Source organism: Sarcophilus harrisii, chromosome 2, assembly GCF_902635505.1.
Source record: "Sarcophilus harrisii chromosome 2, mSarHar1.11, whole genome shotgun sequence".
NCBI lineage: Eukaryota > Metazoa > Chordata > Mammalia > Dasyuromorphia > Dasyuridae > Sarcophilus > Sarcophilus harrisii.
Window position 1 is genome coordinate 17,254,182 of NC_045427.1, and position 14,430 is coordinate 17,268,611.

The 14,430-nt window shown below is 35.4% G+C and overlaps 1 protein-coding gene across 1 annotated transcript in view; it reads right to left on the reverse strand.

Moving 5' to 3' along the window:
• Positions 1-1,145: 1,145 nt before the first annotated feature.
• ADAM28 (ADAM metallopeptidase domain 28) overlaps positions 1,146-14,430 on the reverse strand; it is a 73,215-nt gene continuing 59,930 nt past the window's right edge. Inside the window, exons 18-22 of the mRNA XM_023495299.2 lie at positions 13,075-13,153; positions 6,934-7,039; positions 5,451-5,535; positions 4,008-4,073; positions 1,146-1,601 (exon numbers count right to left, since the gene is read on the reverse strand). Of these exons, the coding sequence (XP_023351067.1) occupies positions 1,581-1,601; positions 4,008-4,073; positions 5,451-5,535; positions 6,934-7,039; positions 13,075-13,153 (357 nt within the window). The 3' untranslated portion in view covers positions 1,146-1,580. The remainder of the gene's footprint in view (positions 1,602-4,007; positions 4,074-5,450; positions 5,536-6,933; positions 7,040-13,074; positions 13,154-14,430) is intronic.

The window sequence follows — 14,430 nt, forward strand, 5'->3', positions numbered from 1 at the left end:
ATAAATACAAACAAATAACAACAAAAAGAGTGAAAATACTATGTTGTGGTCCACATACAGTTCCTACATCTTCTCTCTGGGATGAAATGGCTTCCTTTATCATAAGACCATTGGAATTGGTCTGAATCACCTCATTGTTGATGAGAGCCATGTTCATCAGAATTGATAATCATATAATCTTGCTATTGTCGTGTATAATGATCTTCTGGTTCTGCTCATTTCACTTAACATCAGTTCATGTAAGTCTCTCCAGGCCTCTCTGAAATCATCCTGCTGGTCATTACTTATAGAACAATAACATTCCATAACATTCATATACCATAATTTATTCAGCCATTCTCCAACTGATGAGCATCCACTCAGTTTCCAATTTCTTGCCACTACAAAAAGGGCTGTCACAAACATTTTTGCACATGTGGGTCCCTTTCCCTTCTTTATGATCTCTTTAGGTTACAAACCCAGTAAAAATACTGCAGGATCAAAGGGTATGCACAGTTTGAGAGCCTTTTGGGCATAGTTCCAAATTGCTCTCTAGAATGGTTGGTCAGTTCACATCTCCACCAACAACATATGTGTCCCAGTTTTCCCACATTCCTTATCTTTTCCTGTCATCTTAATCAATCTGAGAGATGTGTAGTGGTACCTCAGAATTGACATAATTTGCATTTCTCTGATCAATAATGATTTAGAACACCTCTTCATATGACTAGAAATGGTTTTAATTTCTTCATCTGAAAATTGCCTGCTCATATCCTTTGACCTTCATATCCTTATCAATTGGAGAATAACTTGAATTTTTATTAATCTGAGTCAATTCTATCTATATTTTAGAAATGAGTCCTTTATCACAACCCTTGAATGTAAATATTTTCCCAGTTTATTGAGTCCCTTCTAATTTTGTCTGCATTGGTTTTGTTTGTACAAAACCTTTTTAACTTAATATAATCAAAATCATCCACTTTTTATTCAATGATGTACTCAGATTCTTCTTTGGCCACAGATTTCTTCCTTCTCCATAGATCTGAAAGAAAAACTATCCTTTGTTTTTCTAATTTGCTTAAAATATCACTCTTTGTGTCTAAATCATGAACCCATTTCAATCTTATGTTGGTATAAAATGTTAGGTATGGGTCAATCTAGGAAACTCTTTAAGATTTTTATTGGCAGAAAAAAAAAATGCTGACCTGGTTTAGTGAAGGGAATTTACTCACCCAGGAATTCCCTATACCAGTGAAACCCCAGGTTCATTCTCCATTCCTAACTCTTCATTCAAGCTTTAAGTATTATCACCCTCTCCCATCTCTTGTGGGCCAGGAAGCCAGCCAGTCCCTTAAATAAGCAGTCCACTCAATGTCAGGTTCTTCTATTTTGCCCTAGTTTTTTTTTTTCACCAAAAGGTATCATTGTGGAGCATCATGATAGTCCCACCATTGTTCCATGAGGGCATATTACTCTTGAAGATTGAATGTCTACTCTACTAAGATCCACCAGAATATTGATCCTGAAAAACGAAGGTCTTTTCTTCCATCCAGATTCCTGTCCTATCTTCTGGATTGTTCACCCATCCTTGTGCAGGTGATTCAAACTTTGGGATTTGTGCCCTAAAAAAGAGAAGGCTTTGGCATGAATATAATAAGTAATTATCATGTGAATGTTTTAAATAGAAATTAATAAACCTGAGATCCTTATAAGAAAAATGGTAGTCAGTATCACTGATTCACTTTGCATACTATATTTTGTAATCCTTTCCTTACTTATAAGGAAAGAAACAAGATTCACATCACCAATAAAATCCATGAGAAGAAGAGTAGAGATTTAAAGCTAAAATCCACTAGGGAATCCCAGAAAGACAGAGAGGGAGTTGGCCAAGTGAAGAGCATGCTAAACTTAGTGTCAAGAAAATATGGTTCAAATATCATTTCTGACAAGTTCTTGACTGTGTGACTATAATTTCCAGGCTAGCTTTCTGGAAGTCCTCCAGACAGGTCTTGGTCTCAGCAGAATAGTCACCATGAGGATGGTCAGGAATAGAGTCTAAAGACTTTATTGTCTCCTTCACAGTCTGAGTCTATCACAGTGTGTGTCTGTCCCAGTCTGACTGACTGTTCCCCCAATTCTCTCAGTCCTTAAACACCCTATTACAATTACATCATTATAGTATACTGAGTATGTGTGAACCAGAGAACCACTACATCACCATACCAAGTACTAAGTATATGTGAACTAGAGAACCATAATCTCATCAATCACACTGAGTAAACACCTTGTTTCAAGTATACTTCTTCAGAGTTCTGGCCCTCTACATGTGACCCTAAATAAAAAACTCAATCACTTTGAGCACGTGTTTCATCATCTGTAAAATGCACCTTTTCCAGCAGACTTTAAACTACAAATGTGACATTATAGAGGTGTTCCCTGGAGCCCATGTAAAATTGTGTTGACCATTATTACAGTTGTGGTTATTCAAAATTATCAGAGGATGGAGAGAGTTGAATCCAATAGACAAGAAAAAGTGATTTTTTTTTCAAAAGCGTGTAAATTAAGATGGCAAGCCCCCTAAACATAATCTAGTCCAAACTTTTTCATTACTGGAAAAGTTAGACAGAAGAACCACGCAAGTGATCAGTTCAAATCTAGGTCTCTTCTCAGGACAAATACTGTCTCAAGTGAGTGCAGAGAATGTTGACTCTGAATTTAGAGACCCAGAGTCAAACTCTTATCTCCTTCAACCATATTAACTACCAGTGCTCCCTAAGAAAGTCACCTATTCCCCCTCAACTACAGTTTCCTCATCTATACGATGGGGTCCTGAATTAAGAAATGCAAACCATTCCAGTGTTTTTGCCATGAACACCCCAAATGGGGTCGCAAAAAGTTAGGATTAAAAATGAATGTATAACAACAGCAGCAGTGCATGGAAGAAGGATTCAATTTGTTCTGTTTGGACATATGAGGTAGGACCAGATACAATGGGTGGAATTATAAATGGGATAATTTAGGCTTGGAGTCGGGAAAAAATCCATAATGACTTTTGATGTTGCTCAGTCTTAAGTCCTGAACGTATCAAGTTAGCACTGTCCATGGAGCTTTTTTGGAAAAGGGGACTAGAATGGAATTAGGCAAACAGGGTCCAGGGTCACACAGCCATTTCCTGAGACTAGATTTGAACTCAGGTCTTCCTAATTCCTGATTCTAGACCCAGCACTGAACTAGCCATCTCCGTGACCAGAGCTATCCAAAAGTGAAATGGGTCACTGAGAGATGGTGGACTGTCGCTCTTGGAAGTCTTTGAGCAGAGGTCAAACAACTACTCTTCACATATGTTATAGTGGAGATTCCTTTGATCATTGTCTTAGTGGGGTCACTGAAGCTTCCTTCAGCTCTGAAGCTTTGTTTTTCTATGGTTCTTCTCTTTATAATAATTAAAGGGACAGCCAGGACATGCATAACATAGCTAAGCAAAATGCATACTAAAATGTGGAAAGTGCATGTAGAGAAGGAAACAGTACTCTTATTCTAAGTTTGGAATAAACCTACATGTGGCCCTCAGAAGAGGAATCATGCAGAATCACTTGATTAGTTACTTACTCGGGGGACAAATGAGGATCTAGTTGTAGGAATCAAAGGTGGTGGAAGATTTGGCTTTATAATTAGCTAGAGAAAGAGAAGAGTTTGTTAGTTAAAGGATTTAACTACCAATTTGAACATAATGAATGAAGAACATGAGTCTTCCAAGTAGTTTTGTTCCTAAAAAAGGATAGCTTCCAATGTGATCTGTTATACTTCAAAGCTCAGACTTTAATTGAAAATTTATGCCTTTAGGCCACCTCTCTCCTGATAAAGAAGTGATGGACTCAAGCGATGAGACATGAAATTTTGGAAATGATCAAAGAACTTACAATGTAAAGGCTGAGAAAAAAAGTATATAAAGAGGTCTAAGAATGATATTAGGGAAATTAGAAAAGAAGTTGAGTGAAAAAGGAAAGAAGAGATTTTGTTATACTTACAAGAGAAAGTGGTGGTGTATTACTTTCCATTGAAGGTGTAGTCATAGTTGAACTGATTGGACCCATCTAAATTTTTTAAAAAGTATGTCAACAAAAGGAAACAATAAAAATCTATTACATGCAGATGAATGTCCTACTCTTTCAGAAGCAACACTGAAAAATCTTGAAAGCTCCAGGACGAAAAAAGATTCTGAGATCAACTTATAATTCATAGTAATTAGTTAAGCTATCTGCAATAATTTACCAATAAGCAATTATTAAAATGACTTCTCTGTGTCAGGAGCTTATTATACAAATACAAATTTCAAAACAATCCCTCATCTCAAAAAACAGCTTCCTTTCTTTCTTCCCTCCCCTCTCCCTCTTTCCTTCCTTCCTTCCTCCTTCCCGTTTTCCTTCCTTCCTTTCTCTTTTTCTTTCTTTCCTTCTTTCTTTTTTCTTTCTTTCCTTTGTTTCTTCTCTTCTTTCCCCCTCCCCCCCACTTTCTTTCTCTCTCTCTCTCTCTCTCTCTCTCTCTCTCTCTCTCTCTCTCTCTCTCTCTCTCTCTTTCTCTCTCTCTCTCTCTCGAATATTTAACACCAGTCTCCTGGATCCTCTAATGCTCAAACACAATATTCATAATTTTACTTTATTTAAATAATATATTGGTATCTTGACATCTAGGCTAATATCATGAATGCCTTTTCTCACCTGCTTCTTACTCTAATGTTGAGAACAGTAATCATGTTAATAATACTATTGGTTCTGGAAAGAAAATAATGATGGACTACTGAATGGTTCTATTCATCATCCCTGTAACTCCCTAGATCAAAATAATTTTTGCTGTCAATGATTGTCCTATGTGAATTACATCTCCAAATTACATTCTAAGTGTCCTGAAGGCAGACTTCACTGGCTCCTTAGTACCTGTGTAATAGAATCCAAAACCTTCACCTTATGCTCACTGCCAACAAAAGTCTTGCTCCAATTCATTCCCCCTATTTCTCTTTATGAGCCCTATATCTTAGCTAAAGTCATCTATGTTTTCCTATCTGTGTGCCTTTGATCATGTTATTCTTCCTTCCTGGAATATTTTCTCTCACAGCCTTACTCATTAAAAATCTTTTTAATCCTTTAAAGATAATGGCAATGCTACTTCCTTCAGGAAGCGATCCATGATCACCCAACCTAAGCATGAGCTCTCCTCTGTCTTTTTAGCCTTTTAGCAGGTTGTGTCTGTCTTCAGCTTCTATTTTTCCTTTTACCATAGTCCTTATATAGTTACAAAAATATACATATACATTCATATACTACATATGTAAATGTATGCTTAACACATAATGTTTTTATTGATATCTGATTTGGATAAAAGATAGCCAAGGAGGGAAAAGGCAGGGCTGAGGAACTATGAGGTGGAGAAAATTGGGGAAGGACAAAGGAACTGTAATACAATTGATGGCTTACCTCATGGGAATGAGTACTCTGTAAATCCCGTTGTCTCTTTGATTTCCATTGCCTTGATTTGGAGCCTGAGGTGGGGCAGGATTGGCTAGGGTTAAAAGTAGTCTGTTATTCAACTTTCAACAACAATTGTACATAATAGAATTTATGTCCAATAATTCTCAGAATTTGAGATCCTGGAGGCCAGGACCAGTTTCTCTTTCGAATTATATATCTCCACTGGCTGGCAAGATGCCTGGTACATAGGAAGTAAGAATTGGCTTACGATTTCATTGACAGAAATTTCACCGGTATAATGAGTTAGATAATACAGTGCATAGATGGATCTGGAGTTAGGAGGATCTTAATTCAAATCCAGCCTTAGACACTAACTAGGTGTATGACTCTGAGCAAGTCACTTAACCACAGTCTGACTCAGTTTCCTTATTGGCAAAAAAGATTAATAATAGCACTTACCTTTCAAAGTTGTAAGGATAAAATGAATATTCATAAAAATATTTTATAAAACTATTATTGATATAAGGAAATTATAGATGAGGGATCTTCTCCTACTAATGTAAGTTAGCACCTTCTCTATAACATAAGTCTTAGTTGCTTAGAACACCAAAATTAAATGACATCCTTGGAATCAGAGCCAGGAGTTTAAGAGATGGAACTTGGATCCAGTTCTTCCTGATTTTAAGTCCAGCTTTCTACCCACTACTCCACATCACTTCTTTCCAGTACACAATTCACATTTGGAAAGCTCTCCTGTGTTCTGTCATTCTGGTGTCCAGTTAAAACTAAATGAAGGAAATGGTAAGAATGCCAATAAGCAATCTAAGTAGAAAGTGTCTAAGGCCATTTGATTTTTCTGTCACAGAGACCTGAACATCGTTGGAAGTCATTTAATATCTTTCCTTTACTTTTCTCCTCTGTAAAATAATGATAATAACATTAATCCTGTCTACCTCTCAAACCTGTTGGGGAAAATAAGAAAAATTTATAGAAGCATAAACACATTTTATTATTTTTTACTATAATTCTTTGCTCCTTAGGAAGATGTAATCTAATTTTTTTATATCACTTAGTTTCTCTGTGCCTTAATTTCCTTCACTATGAAATTGGGATTCTAGTACTTGGACTGCTCCCTTGAAGAATTGCTCTGAGAATCAAGTAAGGTAATAACTGTGGAAGATAATATAAATAATAAAATGCTGTATTTACATTGTCAGCTTTTTCAGTAAGATTATTTTCCTCTTTGTATAGAAAAATGCTTTATGTAGAACAAGTCTTTTGGAAGTTGTCTTGATACCATGGTTTGACTTTGTGATATTTTCCTCCTCCTCCAATACTCAAAATACTTTTGAGCACATTTCTTTATTATTAAAAATAAAATAATATTTTTTTTTTCTGTGAGAGTTGTGGGTCCTCTCTCCATTTAGATAACCTTTCAGAAAATCACAAAACTGGAAGGAGAATCTCTGCACAAGGGAAGCAAACTTACCTCTGAACTTTTTTCCTCTTAGCTGTGCTCTGGTGTCGAACTATAATTGCAGCAATGATGACTATGATAGAGAGTGCAACCAGTATGCCCGTCACAATGGAAATATCTGTAATGTTAAGAATATAAAGCAGAGACTTCAGACACTGATAACATGATGGAGTAGTTTACAATGTGGAGGACAGAATGAATAAATCTACAACATTAAGAAAACAATGAGACTACAATTCTCCAACACTGAGAAATCTGAGGGAGAAATCTACAATGTACAGAAAATAATGAAGATTTCTACAATGTTCATGACATAATGGAAAAAAATCTACAATTTTGAAGACAGAATAGAAAAGACTTTGATTTTCAGACTAAGTGGAGAAATCTACACTTTTCAGGACACAATGAGAAAATTGACCACAATGAGAATTCAGAGTATAAATACAAGATATTGAGAACATGATAGAGAAATCTGCATCAAGAACAAACACTGAATCAAAAAAAAGGCACAGGTGGAATGGAGCAAATAAATCCCAGCTTTTCTCAAAAGCTTCACTCCTGGTCAAACCCTAGTATCTCCTTTTTAATACGGCTGTCCTTTGAGGATCATGCAGATGTAAACTTAGAATTGGAAGGCACTCTGAAAAACATTTAGTGCCATTTCATTTTGCAAATGGGGAAAGTGATGATTAGGGTGATAAAGTATCCTGTTTAAGGCCAAACATCTCGAACAGATTTAAAATAGAAATTTGTTTTTTTACTGTTCAACACTGCCCTTGATTACACAAGAAAGTGAGGCTGTTTGCTCACAGAATGCTGGATTATATCTAGAGAACGGCAAGGGCTGACTAGGGAGGGAAGGGGTAATGTGGCTACATGAAGACCTGGGGGCTAGGCTCATCAGGCTTCATCAGACTTTCAAAGGGAGGGTTTCCTTGGTGCACACACACATACACACAAGATTACAAGTCCCCCTTCTAGTCCAACTTCCTCATGTCACAGAAGTTGGAACAGAACTAAGGACAGTCAAGTAATCAGTTCAGTTTACACAGGCAATATTTATCGGGGGGGGGGGATTTGAAATCCAGTCCTGTGACTCCAGAGATAATACTCCTATTATAACATGCTATTTTCCCTTTGTTACAACATTAATAGAATGGTAAGGATGTAATTACTATTTATGAAATCTTTGCCAAATCACTTAACTTCCCAGGAGATCAATTTCCTTCTCTACAAAATTAGGAGTTGAATTAGATGGTCTCCGAGATCCTGTCCACCTTGAAATTTGTAATCTTAAGAGTTTATGAATCCCCTGTGCCCCTGTTTCTTCATCTATAAAATATAAGTGTTGGACTAGAAGACCTTTGGATTGGATTTGATCAAAAATCAATTTGAGCCCATTGATTTTAGGGCTCAAAATCTATGATTCTTTGATCTCATATTTAAGTAATCCTATTGCCAATCTAGATGATAACTTGCCCTAAATTACCCCAGGGGAAAATCAGTGCCACCTGTGGGAGGAGGGAGGAGCAATGAAAGGTCCTTAATTCTATGTCAACCACAAGGCAACTCAGAATAACAGAAAACAGTATGAAAGACCATCAACTTTGAACTTCTAAGTGACAGTCTGAAAAAGGCCATCAGTGTTGTTGGGCTTGGAAACTAGGAGTGGCAACAGGAAGATTGTGTCTGGCAGGAGGTAGAGCTCTGAGCTTCTGCTGGGGAAATGCTTGTTCATATCCATGTGGCACAAGAGCATTTGAGTAAGAGAGAATAAGCCAACCCAGGAATGGCAGAGCTTCCATCACCCATCACCTGGAAGCTCAGAAGGAGCTTACTAAACTGCAGGAATCCAAAGGACAAGAGAGAAGCTTGGGCAAACTGGAAGAGAGAGGTCAGGATATCAGGAAAAAAGTAACAAGACACCTTGTAGTATTTTTCAACAGTAATGACTGTCCCAGGCATATACAAAATGCAAGATGTTTATGGATATATATATATATATATATATATGTATATATATATATATATGTGTGTGTGTGTGTGTGTGTGTGTGTGTGTGTATTTTTTATTACTATTATTATTTTAGTTTCTGTTTGCCCTATTTTTGCTACTGTAACAGAAAAGAATATCCAAAATGTATTTGTCCATTAAGGGCCCTGTATCTGAAAATTAAGTTAAGCTACCAATCAACAGTTACTAAGTACCTACAATGTGCCAGGTACTATGTAAAGCAATAGTGCATTTTATTCAGCCATTTTCCAGTCATGAACCACCCTTCATGATCCCACTTAGGTTTTCTTCACAAAGATATGGAATGATTTGTTATTTCCTTCTCCAGCTCATTTCCCAGATGAGAAAAGTGGCATAAGGTAAATTGCCCATATTCACACAACTAGGAAATGTCTGAGACTACATTTGAGCTCAGAAAGACTCAACTTCTTGATTCCAGGCCCAGCTTAATATATTCTTGTTGCTTAAATTGAAGAGATTGTTTTCCCCTGAATAATCAGGGAGATAGAAAAGGATTTGTAAGTTAACATTCCCAATGTAGACTTAAAAGAAAAGAAAAGGTAGTTGGAATCACCCCAAATGTGGACTGAGAAATGGGATGATTTTACTGTGGAACTTCAAATTCTTAGTACCTCCATTATCATGGAAGATTCAATAACTGGTTATTAAAAGGATGTATTTTTATATTGTATCATGACATATACAAAAGTTTGATCGTGCCAGCTCAAACTAGTTTGTCAGGATTAATTGTTAAATTTTTAGTGTCAGTGCTTACACCTCAATAATTGATAAACAAAATAAGTCAAAGGTTCCTTCCTCCCTCCCTCCTTCCCTCCATCCCTTCCTTCCTTCCTTCTTACCTTCCTTCCTTCCTTCCTTCCTTCTTACCTTTCTTCCTTCCTTCCTTCTTACCTTCCTTCCTTCCTTCCTTCCTTCTTACCTTCCTTCCTTCCTTCCTTCCTTCCTTCCTTCTTACCTTCCTCCCTCCCTTCCTTTCTTTTTTGATTATGTAGACTTAAGAAAGAAATGAAAAAAAATGTTAATAACCTTGCTCAGCATTTTGCTTGGCATATATTATTTTGCATACATATTTTTGAGAGCTAATTGTTAAATATTCATCAGTCTAATCCTGCATGTGAAGGAGTTTACAATTTTAAAGAGTATTCACTTTTGCTTCAAGAGTTAATTTGTGTTCCAAGAATTAATTTGTTTAAGAATTTACTGCTCCTTTCTTTAGTGAGTTGCCAAGTGCAGGAGACCTTGAAAGATGAACAGGCTTCTGCTTGATGGTGTTTAAGAAAGAAAGCTAACCACTTCAATGAAGGAGTCAATGAAGGGAGAACTTTCGTGAAGTCTTCCAAACAAGAACTGGGACCTTAGAAGGTTATAGATTAATGAAGAAGGAATGTTATTTTTGATGGAGCATTTTGCTTGGCAAATACCCAGTTTATTTGTCCACAGTCTACATTTTATATAAATATAAATATTTGTATACTTATATGTGTGTGTGTGTGTGTGTGTGTGTGTGTGTGTGTGTGTGTGTAGTTTACTGGCTATATTTCTTAAGGACTAGGCCTTAAACCAAAACCAATCTGATTCTAATTAGCCACCAATAGATCCTAGGCCAAGCCCGATTTAGTATTGGCTAACAAATAAATCCATATCAAATATCTAAATTTTAAGAGCAAGAACTTACTGTTTAACCAAACTTTCTGGGAAAAATTGAAAACATTTTGGCAGAAAACAGGCATAAGTAAACATTGCATAAGGTGTACCAAGATAAGGTCAAAATGGGCATAAGATATAAAGAGTGATATCATAAGAAAATCAGGGAAGCATTAAAAAATTTACCTATCAGATCCATGGAAAAGAATGACGTGGCCAAGCAAGAGATAGAGAAGCTCATTGGAAGTAAAATGAATACTATCAATTTCATGAAATTAAGAAAAGTTTTGCACAAGGAAAATCAATGCACTCAAAATTTGAAGGAAAGCAAAAAAAAATGGAGGGGGGTAGAGGGCAGTGTCAGAAAGGTGCTGGAATAGACTTACAAGTTTCTCTAATAAAGGCCTCATTTATTAGACATATAGGGAACTGAATTAAATTTATTTTTAAAATATTAAAAGTCATTCCCCAATTTAGGATCAAAGACTATAAACAGGAAGTTTTCAAAAGCAGAATTAAAAGCTACCAAGAATTATATCAAAATATGCTCAAAGTTACTGTTGATTAGAGAAAGACATATTAACATAACTTTATAACACCTATCAAATTTAGTAATATGACAGAACAGGGAAGTGGCAGATGCTGGAGAGATTGTGAAAGAATTAAAACACTAATGCATTGTTGGCAGAGATGCAAACTGATGAAGAAGAAGAAGAAGAAAGATAAGGAGGAGGAAGAAGATCAAAGAAAAAACTATATATAGCAACTCTTCTTGTAGTAACAAAGAACTGGAAATTGAGGAGCACTTATCAATAAAAGAATGGCTGAACAAGTCATGGCATATGATTGAGATAGGATACTATTGTCCTCTAAGGAATGATGAACAGGATTATTTGGGGGAAAAACATGAGAAGATTTATAAAAAACTGATGCAAATTGAAATGAACAATACCAGGGGAACATTGTAGACAGTGACAGCAATATTGTATGTTGATCATCTGTGAAAGATTTAGCTACTCCAATCAAGATAATGATCTAAGACAATACCAAAGGATTTATGGTTTAAAATGTTATTTACCTCCAAAGAGAAAACTGATGAACTTTGAGTTAAGGCTGAAGCATGCTTTTTTTTCATTTTCTTGATTTTTTTTTTTACCTTTATTACTTGGAAAATATGGGAAAATGTTTTCCATGATTTCAAAAATATATTGGGAATTATATTCTCTACCTTCTCAATGGGTAAAGGAGGAATTGGAGCATCATAACTCAAAAAATTAAGTAAAAAATTAAAAGAAAATGTCTCTAAGTGTCTATCATGCAGCTACACAGGATGGCTATGACCCAAAAATAAATAAGTTGATTTAATATAGTTTAATCAGCAATTAGTTTATCTATAGAAATATTTAACTAGATTCCTTAGGAGATATATTAGATTATGCAAAATTAAAATAATTAGGTTAAGTTTTGTCAAATTTTATAACTGAATAAACCATGAAATTGTGAATTTGTCTTTAAAAAAAACTTTTTGTGATACTTACGGCCTATGTGTGTTCTTTCAATGTCTGAAAAATCTCCTTTTATTGCATAGTATATTTATTTCCTTGTGCAAGTCTAAGTCCAATTTGTTCTCCAGATTATGAGTTGTATTAGTCTAATCCCTAACCCTTCTTAAAAAGATTCTATAGAGCTTTTGAGATGAATAGTGAAAAGATGTCTCTTCTGACTCAATTATTTGACTAAGAATCTTATCTACTTTTATAATTTAATTGAACTTTTAAAAATGATTATCTCAGGATATAGGTCATCCTAACTGGAAACCTTATCTTATTGAAGATTATTGCAAGATATAGATGGAGTTTTCTCCTAGTATAAATCTCAAGCAACCCATATATAGACATATATATATATATATATATATATTTTTTTTTTTTCCTGGAAACTGTTTCTGTATTGGTCAGTCAGCAACTATTTCCTTGTATCTTTTTTTGAATTTAATATGATATGTAAATTACAGACACTCAGGTGGAGTGAGCCACCTTTTTTTTTTTTTTTTTTTTTTTACTCTCATCTTACAGATACTTTAACAAACTTTTAAAAATTATTTCATTTCTGGTTTTGTTCTCTGTCTCATCAATAATGGTTTCGGAAGTGACAAATATATTTGTCACTGCCCTTCACATGGTATTGAGCTGACTCCATTCTGCCCAACATGCTTAGAAACTTGAGGTTCAGAGCAGTAGTGAGTAAAACTCATTGCAAACTTAAAAGTACTATAAAAATGTGGGAAGTATCATTATTACTTGTGAAGCTGATTTATTACAAAGGCCAATCAATAAAATTCTTACTTGATTAGCATGTATACCTTAAAGACACACATGAATACCCACCCAAGCATATACTTCTCCAAAGAAGAATCAGAATGGATATGAATAGTCACACATTAATAGCTACAATAATAAAGTTAATAATACCCACGGAAAACAATGGTGGAATTGTCACAGTTGGGAGGTAGCCATCCTTCTTCACACTGACACTGAAGCTCATGGTCACAGACCTAGAAGAGCAGAGATATGGTTTATTAATATTTCCCATAGTTTCTGTCACTTATTGGGGATTTTAACAAAAGGATCAATGACAGCTGCTGTCCTGTTAGATACTCCATTACCCTCCCTGGCAGTCAATAGGTCATTCACATTACCTATGGTTTCTGAGAGATTATTATCAACTCAAGCATTAGATCATAGGATCATAGATTTAAATAGGGAAGATTCTTGAGAGATCATATATTTCAATCATTTTATTTTATAAATGGTGAAAATTGGTTGCCTTAGGTTGTACAAGTGATAGAATAGAGATTTGAACCCAGGATCTTTGTCTCCAAAAGCCAGTGCCTTTTCTACTGTGCCATGTTGCCTCTTTAAAGGACAGGATCGTATCTCTTCTCCAAACAAAAATAAATTGGAAATTGAGAAGCTGTCCCTCAATTGGGAAATGGTTCAATAAACTGTGGTATGTGTTTGCGATGGAATATTATTATTGTTCTATGGGAAATGATGAGCAGGATGCTCTCAGAAAAGGAAAAAAAACCCTGGTATGTTTTTTATAACCTCAAGCAAAGAGAAATGTACTGTATACAAAGTAATAGTAATGTTCTAGGATGACCAGCTATTAATGGCTTTGCTATTCTCAAGGGTACAATCATCCATGACTACTCTGAAGGACTTAGGAGGAAAAATCCTATCCATACCCAAAGGGACTGATTGTATGTGAATACAGATTGACACATTCTCCCTCTATCTCTCTCTTTTTAACTTAATTTTTCTTGAAGGTTTTTATTTTCATTGGTAACCCATCTCCCAAGTTTATTGTAAGGATGGAATGGGAAACTATTTAAAGTGCCATGAAAACCCTAAAGTTCTATAGAAATGATAACTAATGCTATTATTGTTTTGATATCCTAAGATTTATCTTAGTCAGATGATATGAAATGAATCAAGAGCAAGTTATATATCATTTCATTATTCCTTTATTTATCTTTTCTGTTGATTCCCAGGATCCCAGGATAAGGACTTGAAGAGTTCTCATAAATCCAGACCAACCCCCATTTTACAGAGAAGGAAACTGAGATCCATAGAAGATGAATGATTAATCCAAAGTCACAATGTAGTCATCATTAGAGGTAGAATTTGAACTCATGTCCTCTCCAGAATTAGTATTCTTTCCATATTGCTTTCCCAATAGACATTTTTTAATTCTCCCCTTTCCAATCCAAAAACCACTCATTTAGTTGGACAAATAAAAAAGAAGAAAAATGACAATTGAGAGACCCAC